This window comes from Protomyctophum parallelum, assembly GCF_964188405.1.
Source record: "Protomyctophum parallelum genome assembly, chromosome: 2".
NCBI classification, from domain to species: domain Eukaryota; kingdom Metazoa; phylum Chordata; class Actinopteri; order Myctophiformes; family Myctophidae; genus Protomyctophum; species Protomyctophum parallelum.
In genome coordinates this window covers 25,910,210-25,928,947 of record NC_139699.1, presented here as the reverse complement: position 1 = coordinate 25,928,947, position 18,738 = coordinate 25,910,210, and the positions used below count along the sequence as shown (strand labels likewise).

Genomic DNA, 18,738 nt, shown 5'->3' with positions numbered 1-18,738 from the left:
TCACTGCACTCTTCACCCGAACACCTGCCTATATAAAGAAAAGAAAAAAACAGGGATGTGGGCAGGGAAACAAAAGTACCTTCTATGATGTCACTGAGCAGCATGAACGCACTGAAAGACCCACCCAAAAATATAATTGTCCGGTTGAAAATCATGAACTGGGTTTAGTGTTCTAGGGTTAAACATGTTATTACATTTTCTATAATAAATTGACTGTGATACGGCCTTATGTATTTAGTGAACTAAAATAAACATATCATGCATAGGGCAACCAAATGGTTAGCAGCGCCCCTATGTGAATGTGAGCAACGTGTGTGTGCATTTGTGCAGGTGCATGCGTGCGTTCTAGGCATGTGGAAAATAATCGATACGTATCGATTCATCGATTATGACGTGCGCGATGCGAGTGAATCGGTCCATTCACTGTGTATCGGTAAAATTGACAGGTGAAATCTCGATGCATCGTTCGCGGAGTGCTTGCATCGGTAAAATCCGTGGTTGCACCGTTTTTTCATGGTAAATTTCACCCTATCCTGTGTTTCCGAGGCGCATTGAACGGATCAGAAAAGGAAGAAAAAAAAAAGGTCTCTCGCAGCCATAGCTCGCAGCGCACACACAGGGCACGTTCGGAAATAGCGCACTGAGCCCACTGTGCAATGCAAACTAATAGGAGAGAGTGCTCCGGTGTGGTATTTCCGAACGCGCCCACAGTCAGTGAACAGAAGCTACCGTACGACGGTGCAGAGTAGACACGTTGAGACAACAGACTCAGAGTCAGACTATAAAGAGCACCCGCGACTAACAGAAGTGACTGTGAGCCCCACGCATTAAACAAGAAGCACCACCTTTACTCTTTAGCTTTATAAAATAGCTGTCCGAGTAGCTTTGTCCGTCGATCAGTTGACTTTTCACTGTAGCGCTGCGTGCTGGACTGCTCGTATCTGATCCACACTCCACAGCTGTGCTTGCTGATTATCCGACGCAAATCTGCGTCGCGATCCTCATCAATTTGTAATTAAAGAAAGCTTCTGCAGTCTGCACACACGTGTAAAACAACAACAACGCCACAGCAGGGTGTAGTAGTACTGCTTGTATTGCGTTTAAAGTCGTTTACAACTTTCCACTGTCCAGCTTTCCCCTGCTGTTCTCTGGGATAGAACTTAGAAGCCTTATTTATATTCTGCAGCAAGACGGTGTCGCACGCCTAAAATTGCAGATCCACAAGCTCACAGCGGGGCGTGGATGAGACGCGTTGTGAGCTTGTAGGCCTACATCTGCTATGTATTTATAACGTTAATAATACATGCAGGCCAGGGTCTTCAATGTTTTTCAGGTCAAGCCAAGGACCACTTAGCTGAGAGTGAGAGATCAAGTGGGGACCCCCACTATACATAGGCAATTATATTATAAAACTGTTGCAGATTAAACTAGACATAGACTTGTTTGACAGCACTATACAAGTGTGACCTGTAATTTTTGTTTTGTTTATTTGTTTCTTTTCTATTTATATGTTGGTAACATTAATTGATGAACGATAGGCTATTACATTTTAATCTCTTGAACCCTCTATACTCAAAACCTCAAATTGACCTTTGAGATATAATAACTATACTATAGCCTATGATTATTAGTAATCTAACAATTCCACAATAACCAGCAGAGAGCAGACCCTTTGTTTACTTACATAATTCTATAGCCTAAGTTGGGTTGTTTGAGATGCAGAGCTATAATACTAACCTACAGTAAAACAATAAATTCCTTTGAATTTAAATGTAATGCTTTTTTACATGTTTTGGGAAATTAATAGAGCTTTAATATAAATCCTTTCTATTGTGATGAATCGCCATCAAATCGCATCGTATCGGTCGAGGGGTGAATCGCATCGTATCGCATTGATTTGAACTAAATGGTTATCGAATCGCATCGCATCGGGAAGAGGGAGAATCGTATCGCATCGTATCGCCAGGGGATTCCATGTATCTCTAATGTATCGTATCGCTGGCAGTGCATCGAGATGCGTATCGAATCGTGAGATGAGACGAGATTCACATGCCTAGTGCGTTCGTGCGTGCGTGTGGTGTGTACCTGGGGCTGGTGCAGGAACGCTCTCGGTACATGACCCCTCCCTCACAGGTTCTGGAACACTCGGACCACTGGGACCAGGCTGACCAGTCGCCATGGACCGCCTTGGGGCCGTGCTCCCCATGTTTGACACACTGACCCCTCCGACACCACTGGACAGGAACACAACCGAACACAACGGAAATACAGGTGAGCATAGTTCAACTCCTTGCAGTGGTGGAAAGTACATTTACTTAAGTACTGTACTGTTCACTTATGTACAATTTTGAGGTATTTGCACTTTACTGATACCACCCACTCTACCCCTGGCTGATACCGGCCTCTCTACCCCTGGCTGATACCGGCCTCTCTACCCCTGGCTGATACCAGCCTCTCTACCCCTGGCTGATACCAGCCTCTCTACCCCTGGCTGATACCGGCCTCTCTACCCCTGGCTGATACCGGCCTCTCTACCCCTGGCTGATAACGGCCTCTCTACCCCTGGCTGATAACGGCCTCTCTACCCCTGGCTGATAACGGCCTCTCTACCCCTGGCTGAAAACGGCCTCTCTACCCCTGGCTGATACCATGCAGCCTCTCTACCCCTGGCTGATACCAGCCTCTCTACCCCTGGCCGATACCGGCCTCTCTACCCCTGGCTGATACCGGCCTCTCTACCCCTGGCTGAGCCACTGCCACAACACAATATGCTGCTGCCTCCTGCATATATGCACAAGTTAGAAACAGGTGGTACGTATGCAGGACTGTTCAGTAATTTCTAACGAGCGCCTCCAAACTCCAATGCTGCTCAATGTTTTGCCACTCAGTCTAGATGAGGGGGGTCGTGACGGCATGTCCCTGTGGAGAAGTGATGCATGTGCATTGTGCATATTCTCTATAGTCTATACCAGTGGTTCCCAAACTTTTTCATGTCAAGGACCCCCAAATTGACACAAATTAGCCACCATTTTTACGGATCTAGCAGTGATTCTCACCCTGTTAGATTTGAAGGACCCCCAGTTTGACATGCATTTGTCCACGGGCCCCCATTTAATGGATACAAATGGAGCCAAATGGACTCCACTTTGGGAACCACTGGTCTATACCTTATGATTCTACTGAGTTTGTACGGGAGAACACGAAAGGAAAATAATGGAAAGAAACAATACAAGTAGTGTTATTGTCATCAGTACAGGGAATGGCTGAATGACCTGAGGTTCCTGCATTGGACCTCAGCCCAGACCCCCCCCCACCCACCCCTTCCCCATGCACGCACACACACACACACACACGCACGCACACGCACACGCACACGCACACACCACACCTGAAGCAGACTGAGCCAAAGCGTAACATACACTCGCATCAGCACCTCTCTCTCTCTCTCTCTCTCTCTCTCTCTCTCTCTCTCTCTCTGTCTCTCTCGCTGTCTGTCTGTCTGTCTGTCTGTCTGTCTGTCTGTCTCTCTCGCTCCATCAATATGGTCTTTCAAAACGGAAAGCAGTCTTGTCCTTATGGTGCACTTAACAATGGACAAACACTCGCACAGCTGTGTGTGTGTGTGTGTGTGTGTGTGTGTGTGTGTGTGCGTGCGTGCATGCGTGCGTGCGCGCGCGTCAGAACAGGGAGAGTGGAGTTGAACAGGGAGAGGCTGTAGTTACAGTATGTTGCTCCACTCAGCTCTGCTCAAACTCACTCACCGCTCGTCTACACTGCGCCACCCCCCCCCCCCCCCCCTCCCCTGCATTGTAGTTTTCCTACAAACAGAAGCTTTGATGTTTAGAGGCCCGTTGCACAAACCAACTGGAGCACACTGTGCTCTTCCTCTGACACCCACACACACACACACACACACACACACACACACACACACACACACACACACACACACACACACACACATGTACCCTCCTACCATCACTGTGTGCTCTATTATTAGAACCTATATGACCCCCACCCACACTTGTACCCTCGTATCATCACTGTTTGCTCTATTAATAGAGCCTTAATGCTTCTCACAGTGTGGCATCCCAGGGGTCCCTGAGGGAGTTCCAGGCGCTCCCCATGCATGCAGCAAAATGAGGGACAATGAGGGGCTGTGCATACACAAATACTTTTTTGTTTCTTTGTTTGTTTGTTTGTGTTGAAGACAGTTTTGTCAAAAATGTAATGTAATGTTTAAAGCACTTTAAGGACAATAGGACAATGACCACTGCCACTCACAGTGTCGTCCTTAATTAGTGGGATCTGTGCTTATTAGGCAGACAGAGACGCCTGCATTCAGATGAGATGAGATGAGATGAAGTGTTTGAACTCAACTTGATGCCAGCATGATGGGATCACGGCTTGAAAAGGTTGAGAACCATTGTTCTATGGCAGAGAATAACCATAGAATCTATGGTATAAATGTGTTGGAGCGCTCCTCTTCCTAGCGCTTCAGTTCTCCCGACGCCCAGTGTTTTTTGGCACAGCGTCCTGGGTGCTTCAAGCTGGAAACAGTTCAACGTTTGGAGAGGAGCGCTGCTCTTTTGATCCTCCTGTCTGTGTCTGACAATGCGGTCATTTTACGACCCGACGTTTAATCATTACCACAACCATGAGATATCCATTTAAACTATTGTTTCAGCTAAGCTATTGGTGCTAATAACATAGATCAGGACATTTGGTTGATGGGTTTGAACGTTGCGGGTGTTAATAAACGCTGCATGTGAGCGATATGGTCATGTTATCCAAAGTACCCTCAATCTGCTCATTATAATCCCCTTAATCCCTATTCGAAAGTAGCTATCAACAAGCTCAAAGCACGTCGCAGCACAATGCGCCGTGCCTCTCTGTTGATGAGAGAAAGAACAAACGAGATGGTTACTCACCATATCAGGACCACAGGAAGTCCCCTCTGCAGCGGGCATGAACTTGGTTTCACATCGGTGTCCCGTACGGTGACACCACAGTGATTTACAGATGTCCTGTGAAGCAAAGCAAGCACACCAAGGATGAGATGTCTGTCAAAGGTGAGTTACAAATGTAGGCATTCAGCAGACTGCATTATTGCGACTGTAGGTCGCATTCGCTATGAAAACCTGCATCTCCCGTTAGCCTCCATATATGGTCACGCCTCGTGACATCACACCTCCATATGGTCACGCCTCGTGACATCACGCCGCATTTAGCAGACTGCATTATTGCGACCATAGGTCACATTTACAACGAAAACCTGCATCTCCCGCTAGCCTCCATATATGGTCACGCCTCGTGACATCACGCCTCGTGACACGTCATGCCACCATTAATGGTAATCTCAATATATGAAGATCACATCACTGACCACATCTAACCCTGGATAACAATACATGGAGAAGACTGGATCATCACTTAGATCTGAATATATGGAGCCGGCCAGCAACTCTACATCTGACCTCACACGTCAAACCCTTATATCTCCATATATGGAGCTGACCTGTTCTGACATTCTAGACAGACAGACAGACAGACAGACAGACAGACAGACAGACAGACAGACAGACAGACAGACAGACAGACATAGATTATTGGATTTCCAGTTCTGGTCAAGCGCAGATTCGACCAAGTTCCAACTCTCAGATCCTCTGTATACACGTGAAGAATTGGTTGGATTTTTATTTAACCTTTATTTAACCAGTAAAAACACATTGAGACTGCGTCTCTTTTACAAGTGGGAACTGGGCAATACTACATCATAAATGTCACATTTTGTAACAGCAAATAAAACATCCATAATACACCTCAAAGTACCTATGAAATAAATACAACAAATCACAAAAGTCCTAAACTTTTACAAGCAGGGCAAAATACACAATATACAAAATCTAAACCGGGATAATAAATATATAGGCATGAACATAGGCTAGTACAAATCCAAACATGTGCAGATGTTGGACTGTACATCTAAGATGAACCTCTCAAGGGAACTTTCAAAGCCAATTTTTGTCTGGACTGTAGGTCGTTCCACGACCAAGGGCCAAAGAAGGCCAGACATTATTTCCCCCCTCGGATTTGAATGCTGGTACTACACACAGCATTTGACCTGAGGTTGAGACCATTTTGGACCAAGTCGAATTTAGAGGAAATGTAAGACGGCAGATCACCCAGAATGGCATAATAAATGAAAATATGCCAATGTTGCAGCCTGCGAGATGTCAATGAGAACCAACCAACTGCATCATACAACGTTCAGTGATGTGTTCTGAAAGGTGAGTTTGTTATGAATCTCAATGCAGCATGGTACAGGGGATACAATTTGGCCAAGGTGGAGGAGCAGGCAAACCTATAAATGGTATCACCATAATCCAATTGGGACAGAAATAGACCAATGACCAGTTTTTTGCGAGATGAACAAGCAAAACAAGCCTTCATTCAATCTGTAGTGCACGTGCACACACGCACTCACTCACTCTTCCAGTGGCCTTGTCAACAGGGATTAACAGACAGTAAGGGACACAGCTGTGATCAGGTGTGAGAATGATTTGACCAAATGTTTCCACGATGAGATAAAATCATGAGGTGAAATCATTTTTTACACCTCATTATAAAGCATCTTCGCCATAGTGTCCTCTTACTATTTGAATCAGTGATGCCTGGACTTCAACCCTGTGTGCACACGGACGCACGCACATTATACATTCTTCCTCTGTGATGTAAAGCCCATGCTAATCCTCTCTATTGAACCAATGAACATAGAAGCATGTGACTAAATAATAACTATATTCGATCCATTTGGAACACGCATTCTTTTTCTTTTCAATTTCCCTGAGTAACAGTTTTGGACATACAAGGTTCCCAGCCTACAGTGACGGTATGCTCACCACACCAACCGCCAACCCCCCACTCTGCTGCATGGCACACTTGAATGACATGGACCACCTCTGTCGCCTTCACCCACTCGGGATAAATGTCGGAACATTCTCCGATCAAAACATCAACCGGCCGTTAGAGACCTTAATCCCAGTTAATAGCTTAGTGGTCAGAAAGGCCGCCTGGTAATCAGAAGGCTGTTGGTTCTCCTCCCAGGCCCCGGTCTGTGTGTCAAAAGAATCCCTGAGCAAGAGGCTTAAGGACTAAATGCTCCTTCCCGAGCGCTCGTCACAACCATCTGAGCAGCCATCAGCTGAGTGAAGCTGAAAATGAGTCTCCGTTTACCGTCGATATATAATGGAATATGTATTATATTATTGTTTTACCGGCCAAGTGTCTGGAGGGAAGAATATTGTATGGCGTAACTCATTAAAAGAAGCTTTTCTTTAAAAAGTCACATTAAGCTTTTCTTTTTAAACATTTGGTCTAACGACACACACGCAAACGCACACACACACACACACACACACACACACACACACACACACACACACACACACACACACACACACACACACACACACACACACAGTATTCTATCATTATTCTTTTTAATATATTAAGTATTTTGTTTTATGAATAGTATTTTCACCGGATCCTGGACAGTTTTCCTTTCTCTTTATTTGCAAACACAACGTGATCAACGGTGTAAACTCATGCATTGCATACAGACAGTGACTGCGCACACATTCAGCTTTGGCTGAATCAGGCCTGCTTTTTCTCATTATTGAATAATGTATCCTTCACGCTCATCTTACTGTACGTGCATGCCAATAAAGCATACTGAATTGATTTGAACTGAGAGACAGAATGGAGAGTGAGTGAGTGAGTGAGTGAGTGAGTGAGTGTGTTTGTGTGCGCACATGTGTGTGTGTGTGTGTGTGTGTGTGTGTGTGTGTGTGTGTGTGTGTGTGTGTGTGTGTGTGTGTGTTGGTGCATGTGTGTTTGTGCGTACGTGGGCTTGCGTGTGCTTGTGCATTATGTGAGAGTTTTCATCCTCTTTCTACTGTATGACAACTGATTCCAAGCAGCTGCCTGACAGACATTAATGTTGTGACATTCGCTTCCTCAAAAAGCTATAGTTCCTCAAGTCAGGCGGAAGAGAGACATTCCTCTCTTCAGAGACAGTGCGTCACAATCATTGTAACCACTTTATCCATTTATACATTGGCTATTGGTATTATTGAATAGCCAAAGTATTAATGGTTAAAGTAGTTACAATTCTAAATGGCAGGGATGCTTTCCCAGTTTTAATGCGTTACGAAAGCAGTGAATAGGCCAGGCTGTGTGTGATGTGTACTAATCCTCCATAGAGGCCGTGTCTATTTCCCAGCACACAGCCCACCATGGCAATCTACAGGAGGATTTACATGTGAATGTGCATCTTACTGAATGCACCTATAATAAAAGGCTTATATGGAAGGCCATGGCTTTGTGGGGGCCTTCTTTCACTATAGGTTGAATACTTTTAATGCAGGGTTAAATGTGGGCTGTTGGGACCAGCCAATAGGTTTGTCCTACCAGAGACCATGCAAATTAATCAAGTGCAAATTTTTCGCCCCCGTCTCGTTAGCGCTAAAGAACGCGGCTCGGCATGGACAATAGTGATTCCCTGGTTCATTAATGGACTCTATCCATTAGCCTTTAGGGGGTTTGTTGGCTACAAGGGAGGGACGTAAAGGAAGGAACGTAACCGAGGAGGAACGCTGCCAAGGTTCTCAGCTGCTATACGACTGTTTCTCAGGGGAACTGAAAAATAAATTTTAATTTGAAAAGCTTTTCTGCCATTTTTGTTGTGTGGAAACAACTGCATTTCTGTTTAGGGTTGGGATCCTTTAGGATTGTTAAACTATTCTGTTTCAGTAACGATTCCCTCCAAATGGAAGAATGGTCAGGTTCCTTAACTGTTGCCTTTAACATTTATCCTATAGGCGGCAGGCCTATATATTTTTTAAATCTATATAATTTGGGCCTTCATTAAAATGTTTGATGAACACAAATATCCGACCCGAGGTACCCGCGTTTGACGGGTGAAAACGACATATGCTTTTATAAGTTCATGGGGACAGACACGGCGGTACTGAACTAATTGCAGGTCATAACATTTTATTGTGAAAATTAGAAAGCACCGTTTCCGTTTAAACTAAAACTAAATACAGCATGACGGTCAGTTGACTTACTCACAAAAACACAGTCAAATTAAAATCATCTGACAATGTGAACAACAACACGTGCGTACCGCATGCACGTTCTCGCGCATGGCTATGGAAAGCTTGCTCCTCCGTTCTTCACTTGACGATCAGAGTTCTGAACAAACCAGACCACTGAATGTTGAAAGCTGTAATATTTTGTTAAAAGCATTTAACACACCTTAAAATTCAGTGACTGTCTTTAGGCTATTTAGTGCACAGGTAACTGGGTGAACATGGGGGCCGTTATTTGACACTGACAGGATGGGTCGGTCTAGTTTGTATTTTGATATAATAATGGGTGTGGGGTCGGTCTACGGATCTGATTATTGACAGGTGTCAAAATTCGATCTGGCAGGATTCCGGTTTCTCAGTGTTACTCTGGTTCCTTTTTTTCTTTTCTTTTTAAATTATTTTTAAAGCGAACAAATTTTACCTCAAATCTATGCTTCTGGGTGTCCCTGGAACAAAATATTTTTAGATGGGGATCGGCGGCCAAATAAGCACCCTTTGAGCACAACCAAACATTTTTCATAAAACTTTTTAGAATCGACCTCAGGACTTAATGAGTTAATAACATGGTCCAACTCTACATTAACAGTAATCACTCTATCATTCATTGTAAAAGTTATTATTATTATTATATTTTTTACTAACTAAATTCTGTATCTCACCTTGACAAAATCCAGGTTGCAGAGTTTGGCTTTGGATCCAAACTGCCACTTGCACTGTGTGTGAGCATCGTACAGCTGTCCAGGCAGCTGCTCAGGGTACTTGTACTGGCCGATCTGCTTGGGCTCGTCCACCAGGCAGGACGCCTGGGCCGTCCTGGAGAACACAACAAACATACACTCATCAGTCATCAGTGTGCGTGCGTGCGTGCGTGAGTGTATGCCGTGCGTTTTAGAGCACATTTGGGACACTCTTATTTCACTCTGCACACAACGATTTGCCCAAAATATTTTTGCCAACCCCGTGCATAGGAATGCTGGGGTTGGCATTTTAAGTTTTAAGAATATTTTGATTATCGCGATAATATAGTTAATGGCAATTATCTTTGCCACAATAATGGTCATTAAAAGTCATTTTCATACGGTCCCATCCTTAGTGTACTGTGTGCGTGTGTGAGACACGCAGACTGACCCCAGGAAGCGGCTGAGGTATTGTCGGCTGCAGGGAGACCAGGAGAAGACACCGTTGCTTCCCGCCAGAGTGGGAGACATGATGTTACCTTCTGTCTTACGGCACGGGTTCCCCTCACCGTCATGGATCATTCCAAAACTGCACAACAAAAGAGACATTTAGCATAACTTAATGATGACGGCACACGGCTCACTGACATGGGTCGTTCCAAAACTACAGAACAGTGGTTTTCAGACGTTTTCATGTCAGGGACCCCCAAATTGATTATGTATTTGGCCGCAGACACCCATTTGAAAATGTTTTGTGCCAGGGACCCCCAGAAGATAAGGAAAAACAAAAGAAAAGCAGCGTGGACGTGCTGTGTGCTTGTATAGATCTGCTATTTTTGAATAGCCAATGTATAAAATATGGATAAAAGGGTTACACTGATTGTGATACCCCACACCACCAAGGAACCCCACTTTGAGAACCTGTAGAACACACAATGGGACAGAGATAAAAATAAATATATGAACGGCATTATGTGAATATGGGAATGCATTGGGTTGGTGGTGGTGTAGTGCCGTGGTGTTCACCTGCATAGTGACTTATGGTTGAAATGTGATTTGGTGACGGTATGTCTGTTTGTTCAGATCACACCCCCCCCCTCCGCCTCCCATTCCCCAGGGCCATTACTATTGAGTTGGTTTATATGGTTGTGTTCAGTTGCCACAATAAAAGAGTTGGCATGGCTTGTGAGCAATGCTCAGGTCATTGTAATACTATGCAAACAAAGATGGCTGCCAATATACACAGTATTATTTTTTCTTATGCTGTTGGCACTCGATCTGCTTGCACTGAGGGTGACAGCTGTAAGTGTGCAGTGTCCTCAGCCTATCAGAATTCTTGTCAAAAGTGACTTGGCTAAAATCAATAAAAAAAGGCGTAAGCCGCAAAAAAAATATCTTAAAAAAAAAAAAAAAAAAAAAAGTGACTTGGCTGTCCGGCTGTAGTCTGGACCCAGCCCAACCCAAGACACGTTGGCTGTCCGGCTGTAGTCTGGACCCAGCCCAACCCAAGACACGTTGGCTGTCCGGCTGTAGTCTGGACCCAGCCCAACCCAAGACACGTTGGCTGTTTGGCTGTAGTAATGACGTCATATTGGAGTCTGGACCCAGCCCAACCCAAGACACGTTGGCTGTCCAGCTGTTGTCTGGACCCAGCCCACCCCAAGACACGTTGGCTGTCCGGCTGTAGTCTGGACCCAGCCCAACCCAAGACACGTTGGCTGATCGGCTGTAGTAATGACATCATATTGGAGTCTGGACCCAGCCCAACCCAAGACACGTTGGCTGTTCGGCTGTACTATGCACTTGGCTTTATAGGATCCATTAGGTTCTGGTTCCATTTGCACACCTTTAGACCCACCAGGGGTGAAGCGGTTCAGTTCTTTTTTCCTAATATTGAACCAGTTCAAGTGAAAATTAAAATGTATTCCCTAAAAGTTGGTTCAGAACTAAAAAAAAAAAAAAAAAAGAATGGAACCAGTTCTAGAACCAAAGTCATTTTGGTGGAAAAGGGGCCTCTGAGTTATTGAGGGTTTTATTGTGTTGTCACTTAATGAACACTAGACTATGGTGCATGTTTTCAACCCCTCCCTTTCCAATATGATTACATCCACTCAAATTTGTCAACGATTAACAGCTTCTAGCCTGCAGGCTATACAGTATGTTCATCTGAGGACGTCATTGCTACCCTGGCACCTGTTGTCTTTATTCCACTCAACTCATTGAGACATCAAACGATTACAGGTTATTTTGTACAAGTTGCTTCTAGTTGGTGTGGTGGCCCCTGCCAGCGCAGCTGGAGTAATCTTACTTAGCATCGAAATCTACACAGATATATAAATCTTATCTCAATGGAAACATGTAAATACAATTAAACTATAGCATGGTGTGGCCCGTGGCAAAATAATGTTGCTGTCAGGTGGAAAAATTGTAGGCCTAAACAAATTTATAGTTAAAGTAGCCATGCAATCTACGCATTGTGAGCCTGTAAATCTGCTATGTTCACTACACTTTTGTGAGACTTTTGTGTGATAAAGTATAGGGCATCCATTCACGAAAGAAAACAAAACATACAATTTTGACGGCAACGATATGTTATTCACTTATAAATTATTACACAGGATGAAGTATACGTTTCCCAATGTGTGTTCATCATTTTAAATTGGGACATATTTATTTATGTCACTCAATACAGATTTATAAAGCTGTATAAAAGGAGCTTCAAAGAGAAGAGCTTTAACCCTCCCGGGAGTGAAGAGTTATTATGGAAGACCCCGAGTAGAACGTTATTTATAGATTTTATCATTCAACAAATGATACGGGGGTCCCGTGTAATATATCGTCCTGGGGCCCTGATTTCCCAGAAGTGAGACTCCTTCCTCAAGCCCAGTGCAGCTGAAGGTTTCCAGCCTACGGGTAGAAGAATGTATTCTAATATAATGCCTGTGATATGATATGAAGGTTCATGATATGAAGGTTCATGATATGAAGGTTTCCAGCCTGATTCGCTTCGTTCCGTGATTTGTTTTGGCACTTTTCACACAAAACTGAGAATCGATCCAAGGCTTCTGATTGGTCTGTGGTGCAGTTGGATACAGTTTGACGTCATATCAATGCGCCACTACTGTTGTTGCCCTGTGCAACCGTTCATCCCCTTATCATTCAATAAACTCACCACACATTTGTCAGTTTTTTTGTAATACTGAATCTGACATATTGGACAAGTGAATCAAACTAATGTTTACTTTTTACCATGGGTTTTACTCTCAAGTCTCAAAATGGCCCTAATGTTTTTCAGCAGTGAGAAAAGCATGGACAGAGTGTCTGATGATGTATCAGCAACAATGTCGCTACGTAGCAGGTGACGTTGAAATACGAGTCAAACAGGAGGATGGCCAGACTGAGTAGTGAAGTGACGAAACAAATCACGGAGCACAGCGAATCAGGCTGGAAACCAGGCTAATGAAGTGGTGCTGTGGCTGGTGTTTGACCTACTTGTGCCCAGACTCATGGGCGATGGTGAAGGCCAGGCCCAGACCAGTGTCCTCGTTGATGGTACAACTCCTGTACTTACTGCACATTCCACTGATGGGAGCGAAGCCTGCACACAGGACATAAGACACACAGGACATAAGACACACAGGACATAAGACACACAGGACATGAGACACACAGGACATGAGACACACAGGACATAAGACACACAGGACATGAGACACACAGGACATGAGACACACAGGACATGAGACACACAGGACATGAGAAACACAGGACATGAGACACACAGGACATAAGACACACAGGACATGAGACACACAGGACATAAGACACACAGGACATAAGACACACAGGACATGAGACACACAGGACATGAGACACACAGGACATGAGACACACAGGACATGAGACACACAGGACATAAGACACACAGGACATGAGACACACAGGACATGAGACACACAGGACATGAGACACACAGGACATAATACACACAGGACATGAGACACACAGGACATAAGACACACAGGACATGAGACACACAGGACATAAGACAGGTTTAAAGCATCCACACAGGGCATAGACAGGTACTAGATGGTGCGGAAGCCTAGGGTGCCGTCCCGGGTGGAGCCGCCGTGGGTGCAGATCTTGGTGGTAGTAGTAAATATTCAAACAAGACTGTAGAATGATAAAGTAGGGCATTAATTTACAGAACCTAAAGGAGTAAGGAGTAAAATGGGTTTTACAAAAGTCAGCCAGGGAGTGTGTGTGCACAGTTGCGATCGGGCCAATGGTGCCAGAGATTAGCTGTGCACAGACGGACGGACGGACGGACGGACGGACGGACGGGGTGCAAAACATACTCCCTCACCATGACGGAGACACTAATTGGTAAGACTGTAACAGTGATACAAAGAACATAATCATATCAAGGCCTCACATATCTCTCTCTCTCTCTCTCTCTCTCTCTCTCTCTCTCTCTCTCTCTCTCTCTCTCTCTCTCTCTCTCTCTCTCTCTCTCTCTCTCTCTCTCTCTCTCTCTCTCTCTCTCTCTCTCTCTCTCTCTCTCTCTCTCTCTCTCTCTCTCTCTCTCTCTCTCTCTCTCTCTCTCTCTCCCTCCCTCCCTCTCTCCCTCCCTGCATCTCAAAGCACATTCTTGTGGTTTGGGACATCTGGGACCATCTGGCCGACAACAACTATGTCTATCATATGTGTATGTACGCACACAGACACGGATGCACGCACGCACGCACACACGCACGCACGCGCATGAATGTTAGAGAGGGGGGTACCAGCTGTAACGTGCTACCTCAGAATCCCCTGCACGCTGTAAATGGTGTTAATATGAAAACCCACAGAGGACAGATTGGACTCTTTATGATGTACATGGTGCCTCCAGTCAGTCAGTCAGTCAGTCAGTCAGTCTGTCTGTCTGTCTGTCTGTCTGTCTGTCTGTCTGTCTGTCTGTCTGTCCCCACTATACCTCAACTATTATGAAGTCACATGGGTGGAAACGAGTCGGGTCGGGTCAAAAACGGTTACTATTCAGGATTAAAATGTAACAATAGCAACTCTACAAGCTCAAAACACGTCGCTTTGTGCCACTACTTTTGTGCGAGACTGTAGAATGATAAAGTAGGGCCTTCATTTACAGACCCCCCCCCACCCCCCCCAACATAAAAGGTTTAATTGTGGATATACAAGGTTTCTGCATGACAACCACATGTTGTTTATTCACCATTTGCATGGCATTGCAAAACAATTCACATAACATGGACATTTTCCATCAGAGTGGAGCCCTATAAGGCCTTTTCTACATCCTACATAAATCCATGTACACAACGGTAAAAAAAGTAATAATCTAACGGTCATGTTCCCAGCCAACTGTTCCAAGTATTTGCTGCTCCTGTAGCCATATGGTCAGTGGTGTAAAGTAACTAAGTACCTTTACTTAAGTACTGTACTTTTTGAGGTATATGCACTTTTTACGTATTTCCAATACTTTAACTTTTACTCCACTACGATTATTTTACAACTTTAGTTACTAGTTTCATTGTAGATTTGGAATATTATTACAAAGAATATAGACATCGTGTCCATCTGAAAATTGCCAATCTACATGCTTGTAGATCTGCTATTTTCAAAAGATTTTTTGACATTTGAAAACTTGAAATTCTGCATAATGAGTACTTTTAACTTTTGGTACTTTGAGTACATTTTGATGCCAATACTTTTGTTCTTTTGCTCAAGTACATTTGGAATTCCAGACTTTTACTTGTAACAGAGTATTTCTACATTGTAGTATTGATAATTTTACTTAAGTAAATCATTGCATACCGCTTGTCATTTATACAGTGGCCATCACACACACACACACACACACACACACACACACACACACACACACACACACACACACACACACACACACACACACACACACACACACACACACACACACACACACGGACAGTACCCAGGGTGTCGCATGGCTCGTTCTTCCAGGAGCAGATGTCCAGTCCAGTCAGCAGAACGGCGTGGTCATGTCGTTTCCCGGCCTTCCCCACCAGGCCACTCTGCCACTGGCAGAAGCTGTTCAGAGACTGGTCCGCATGGTGGTTGATGTTCAGACCCAGCTGCATGCAGGCAGGCAGGCACGCACGTGCGCACACACACACACACACACACACACACACACACACACACACACACACACACACACACACACACACACACTCAGAGGGTCAAGAGTCAAGACCAATTATCTATTATCTACTATCTCTTACATCTTAATTCTGTGGGAAACCTAACGCTTGCAAAGAATACAGAACATAGCAGATTGAACAAAGAATTACTGCTGTGTTTAGAATTAGAATTTAGGCTGCTGTTCAGACCGGCAGCCCAAATCTGATTTCACATCCAGATCGGATTGGGATTGGTTTCATGCAGTCAGATTCAGATTCAGTCAGATAAAAACAATGAGACTCCAAACGGGATCAGATTTGAGCTGCCAGTCGGAACTTTGATTGATTGAAATGAAAGCACAGGAAAGTACAGTTCAATACAATTTTCATTTGGGGTCCTTCATACTCAATTCATCATTTAATGACAAATACAGTATACGGTATTATGAAAAAACATCAGATAAACGATTATGGGTCGCACCATGCGACCCATAACAGAAAGAACAAAGGCAGGAAGACAACGTTTCAGCGTCAATACGTCTTAATCGGGTCATCTCTAGGATTGAGTACCGAGAACCGGTACCGGTACCATAATAGAACGGTACAGCACTATAGCATGCTCTAAGAATGAAATCCAGTGTCACTCTATAAAACATTGTTCAAACTTGGCAAAAAAAAGGGAAAGAAAAAAACAAAAGGCATTTTTGACCGTTATTTTTGTATTGAAAAGCATTGGTTCTGAAAACGTTTAGGCAACGGCACAGTTTAAAAAAAGAATACTGGTTTAAATACCTAGTTATGTTGGACAAAAGGCTGCAATGACATTTAAAAGCAGGTGAGAGGAGGCAGACGCATGCCCTTCACTTAGCTGCTTAGTCCATGAGCTATCAACAATAATGAGGAGAGCATCATTTGTGGGCCCATAGGTCAGAAGTATATCTCCTGTTCCCTTAGCATGACTTAGCTTGATGTACAAGTACACCCCCCCCCCTCCCCCCCGGACATGATGCTAGTATATGTCACAGGGACGTACCTCCAATCCAACCATTGATGCTGAGTGCCAAGCAGGGAAGCTGTGGGTCCCATTTTTATACTCTTTGGTATGACCTAGCCCAGGATTAAACCCCCAACCTCCCAGTCTCAGGGCGGACAATCTAACCATAACGCCACAAAGCTGTTTGTGACTCGCCACCGAGTGTCTATTCACCCGGAGCTATGCGCATTTGCCATGTTGCCATGTCCGCTTATTATAAGCGCCTTTGGGCTTGTTTTTCTGTAAAGTCGCTCGTAAATCTTGGTAGTTGTGGGTTGTGTTTTCTTGGGTGTGGTTGCTTATTTGGGCTTACTGTTTAATGTTGTTTAAACCAGTGGTGGTTCTCAAACATGTTCATGTCAAGGACGCACAGATTAATATGTACTGTATTTGTCTGCGGATCCCCGTCTGGTACCCCCATAAAAGATGTGTGTATATAATGTGTACATTTTTTCATATTTCCTTAAAGATTTATTTGCGTTGCAGCGTGATGCGCTGTGAGCTTGTCAATCGGCTATTTTCAAATAGTCGTGTGTATGCTCATGTGGCCTAGATGCTTCTTTTGGGATTGTTTTCATGAACCTGACCGCTTTGTGTCTCTTGCCAAATCTGGTTGCCGAGAGTTGAAAAATGTTCTGCTTTGGGCAGACTGCTGCACTCTTCACTGTCATCATTGAGAAACTGCTCCCCCCTCAAGCGCTCCCACATGAGCGCTTTAAGAAGAATGCCTTGCACTTTCAGCTGGGGAAAAATAAACACTTTGGTAGACGCACGGCTGTATAGAAACACTCTTCAATGTTGCCATGTTCGCTTATAATAAGCGAGTTTGGCTTGTGTTCCTGCAAAGCCGCTTGTAAATATAGGGGTTGCGTTATTCTTTCCTTTTTTTTGTGCTTCTTTCCAAGGTTTAGTTGCTTATTTGGGCGTGCTTCAGTGTAACCACTTCAATCCTATATACGTATTATTTTCCAAACATCTTAAAAAAGGGCACAAAGTATTACCACAGGGGGAACCGTGGCCCAAATACATATTCATTCGGGGGTCCTTGACAATGGACAAAAGTTTGATTAGTCACTTGTCTTTGGGCTTGTTCTCAAAGACCTTGGTTGCTTGTTTATCTGACAAAACCTGGCAACACTGGCACACGTAGAAACAAGCCAGAGAATAGAGACGTCATCAAACAGAGTGGATGGACTCACCGGCTCCTCGTCCAGCAGCAACAGGCTGACCACCACAATGTTGATGTCCGTCCCAATGGTGCCGTCTTTGAACAGACTGGATACCTGCATCAAAATACACACTGATCAATGACTTTACAAGACATGACAGGACACTTTATCATCTAAATCAGGGGTACTCAACTGGCGGGCCGCGGTCCACGACCGGACCAGGTCAGGCCAGCAAAAAAAATCTCTCCTAAGCTCAGGCCAGGCCAGCCACAGTCAATTTCAATTCAATTCAGGCAGTGTTGCTGCAGCACAACTACATTGTGTGTCTTATGTTAATGGGGGGAAGAAGTTAATAATATAAATAACATCAGATGGTACATTTCTCATGTGAAATTGCTGCAAAGGGCCCCAAAATGTCCCCCAAGGGCCCCCAAAATTCTGGCGCGCGCTATGCGCTATGCGCGCAGTGTGATTTGGATTTGGAGTTCCACTCCGGGCCTGCACTCTGCACCCCATTATTGGTTG

The 18,738-nt window shown here is 44.5% G+C and overlaps 1 protein-coding gene across 1 annotated transcript in view; it reads right to left on the bottom strand.

Moving 5' to 3' along the window:
- Nucleotides 1-18,738, bottom strand: part of adamts18 (ADAM metallopeptidase with thrombospondin type 1 motif, 18) — a gene marked incomplete at its 5' end in the record, with an annotated part of 85,489 nt that overhangs the window by 37,260 nt on the left and 29,491 nt on the right. Inside the window, 7 exon segments of the mRNA XM_083759257.1 lie at nt 2,086-2,234; nt 4,932-5,027; nt 9,815-9,968; nt 10,284-10,421; nt 13,325-13,430; nt 15,804-15,963; nt 18,244-18,327. Of these exon segments, the coding sequence (XP_083615383.1) occupies nt 2,086-2,234; nt 4,932-5,027; nt 9,815-9,968; nt 10,284-10,421; nt 13,325-13,430; nt 15,804-15,963; nt 18,244-18,327 (887 nt within the window).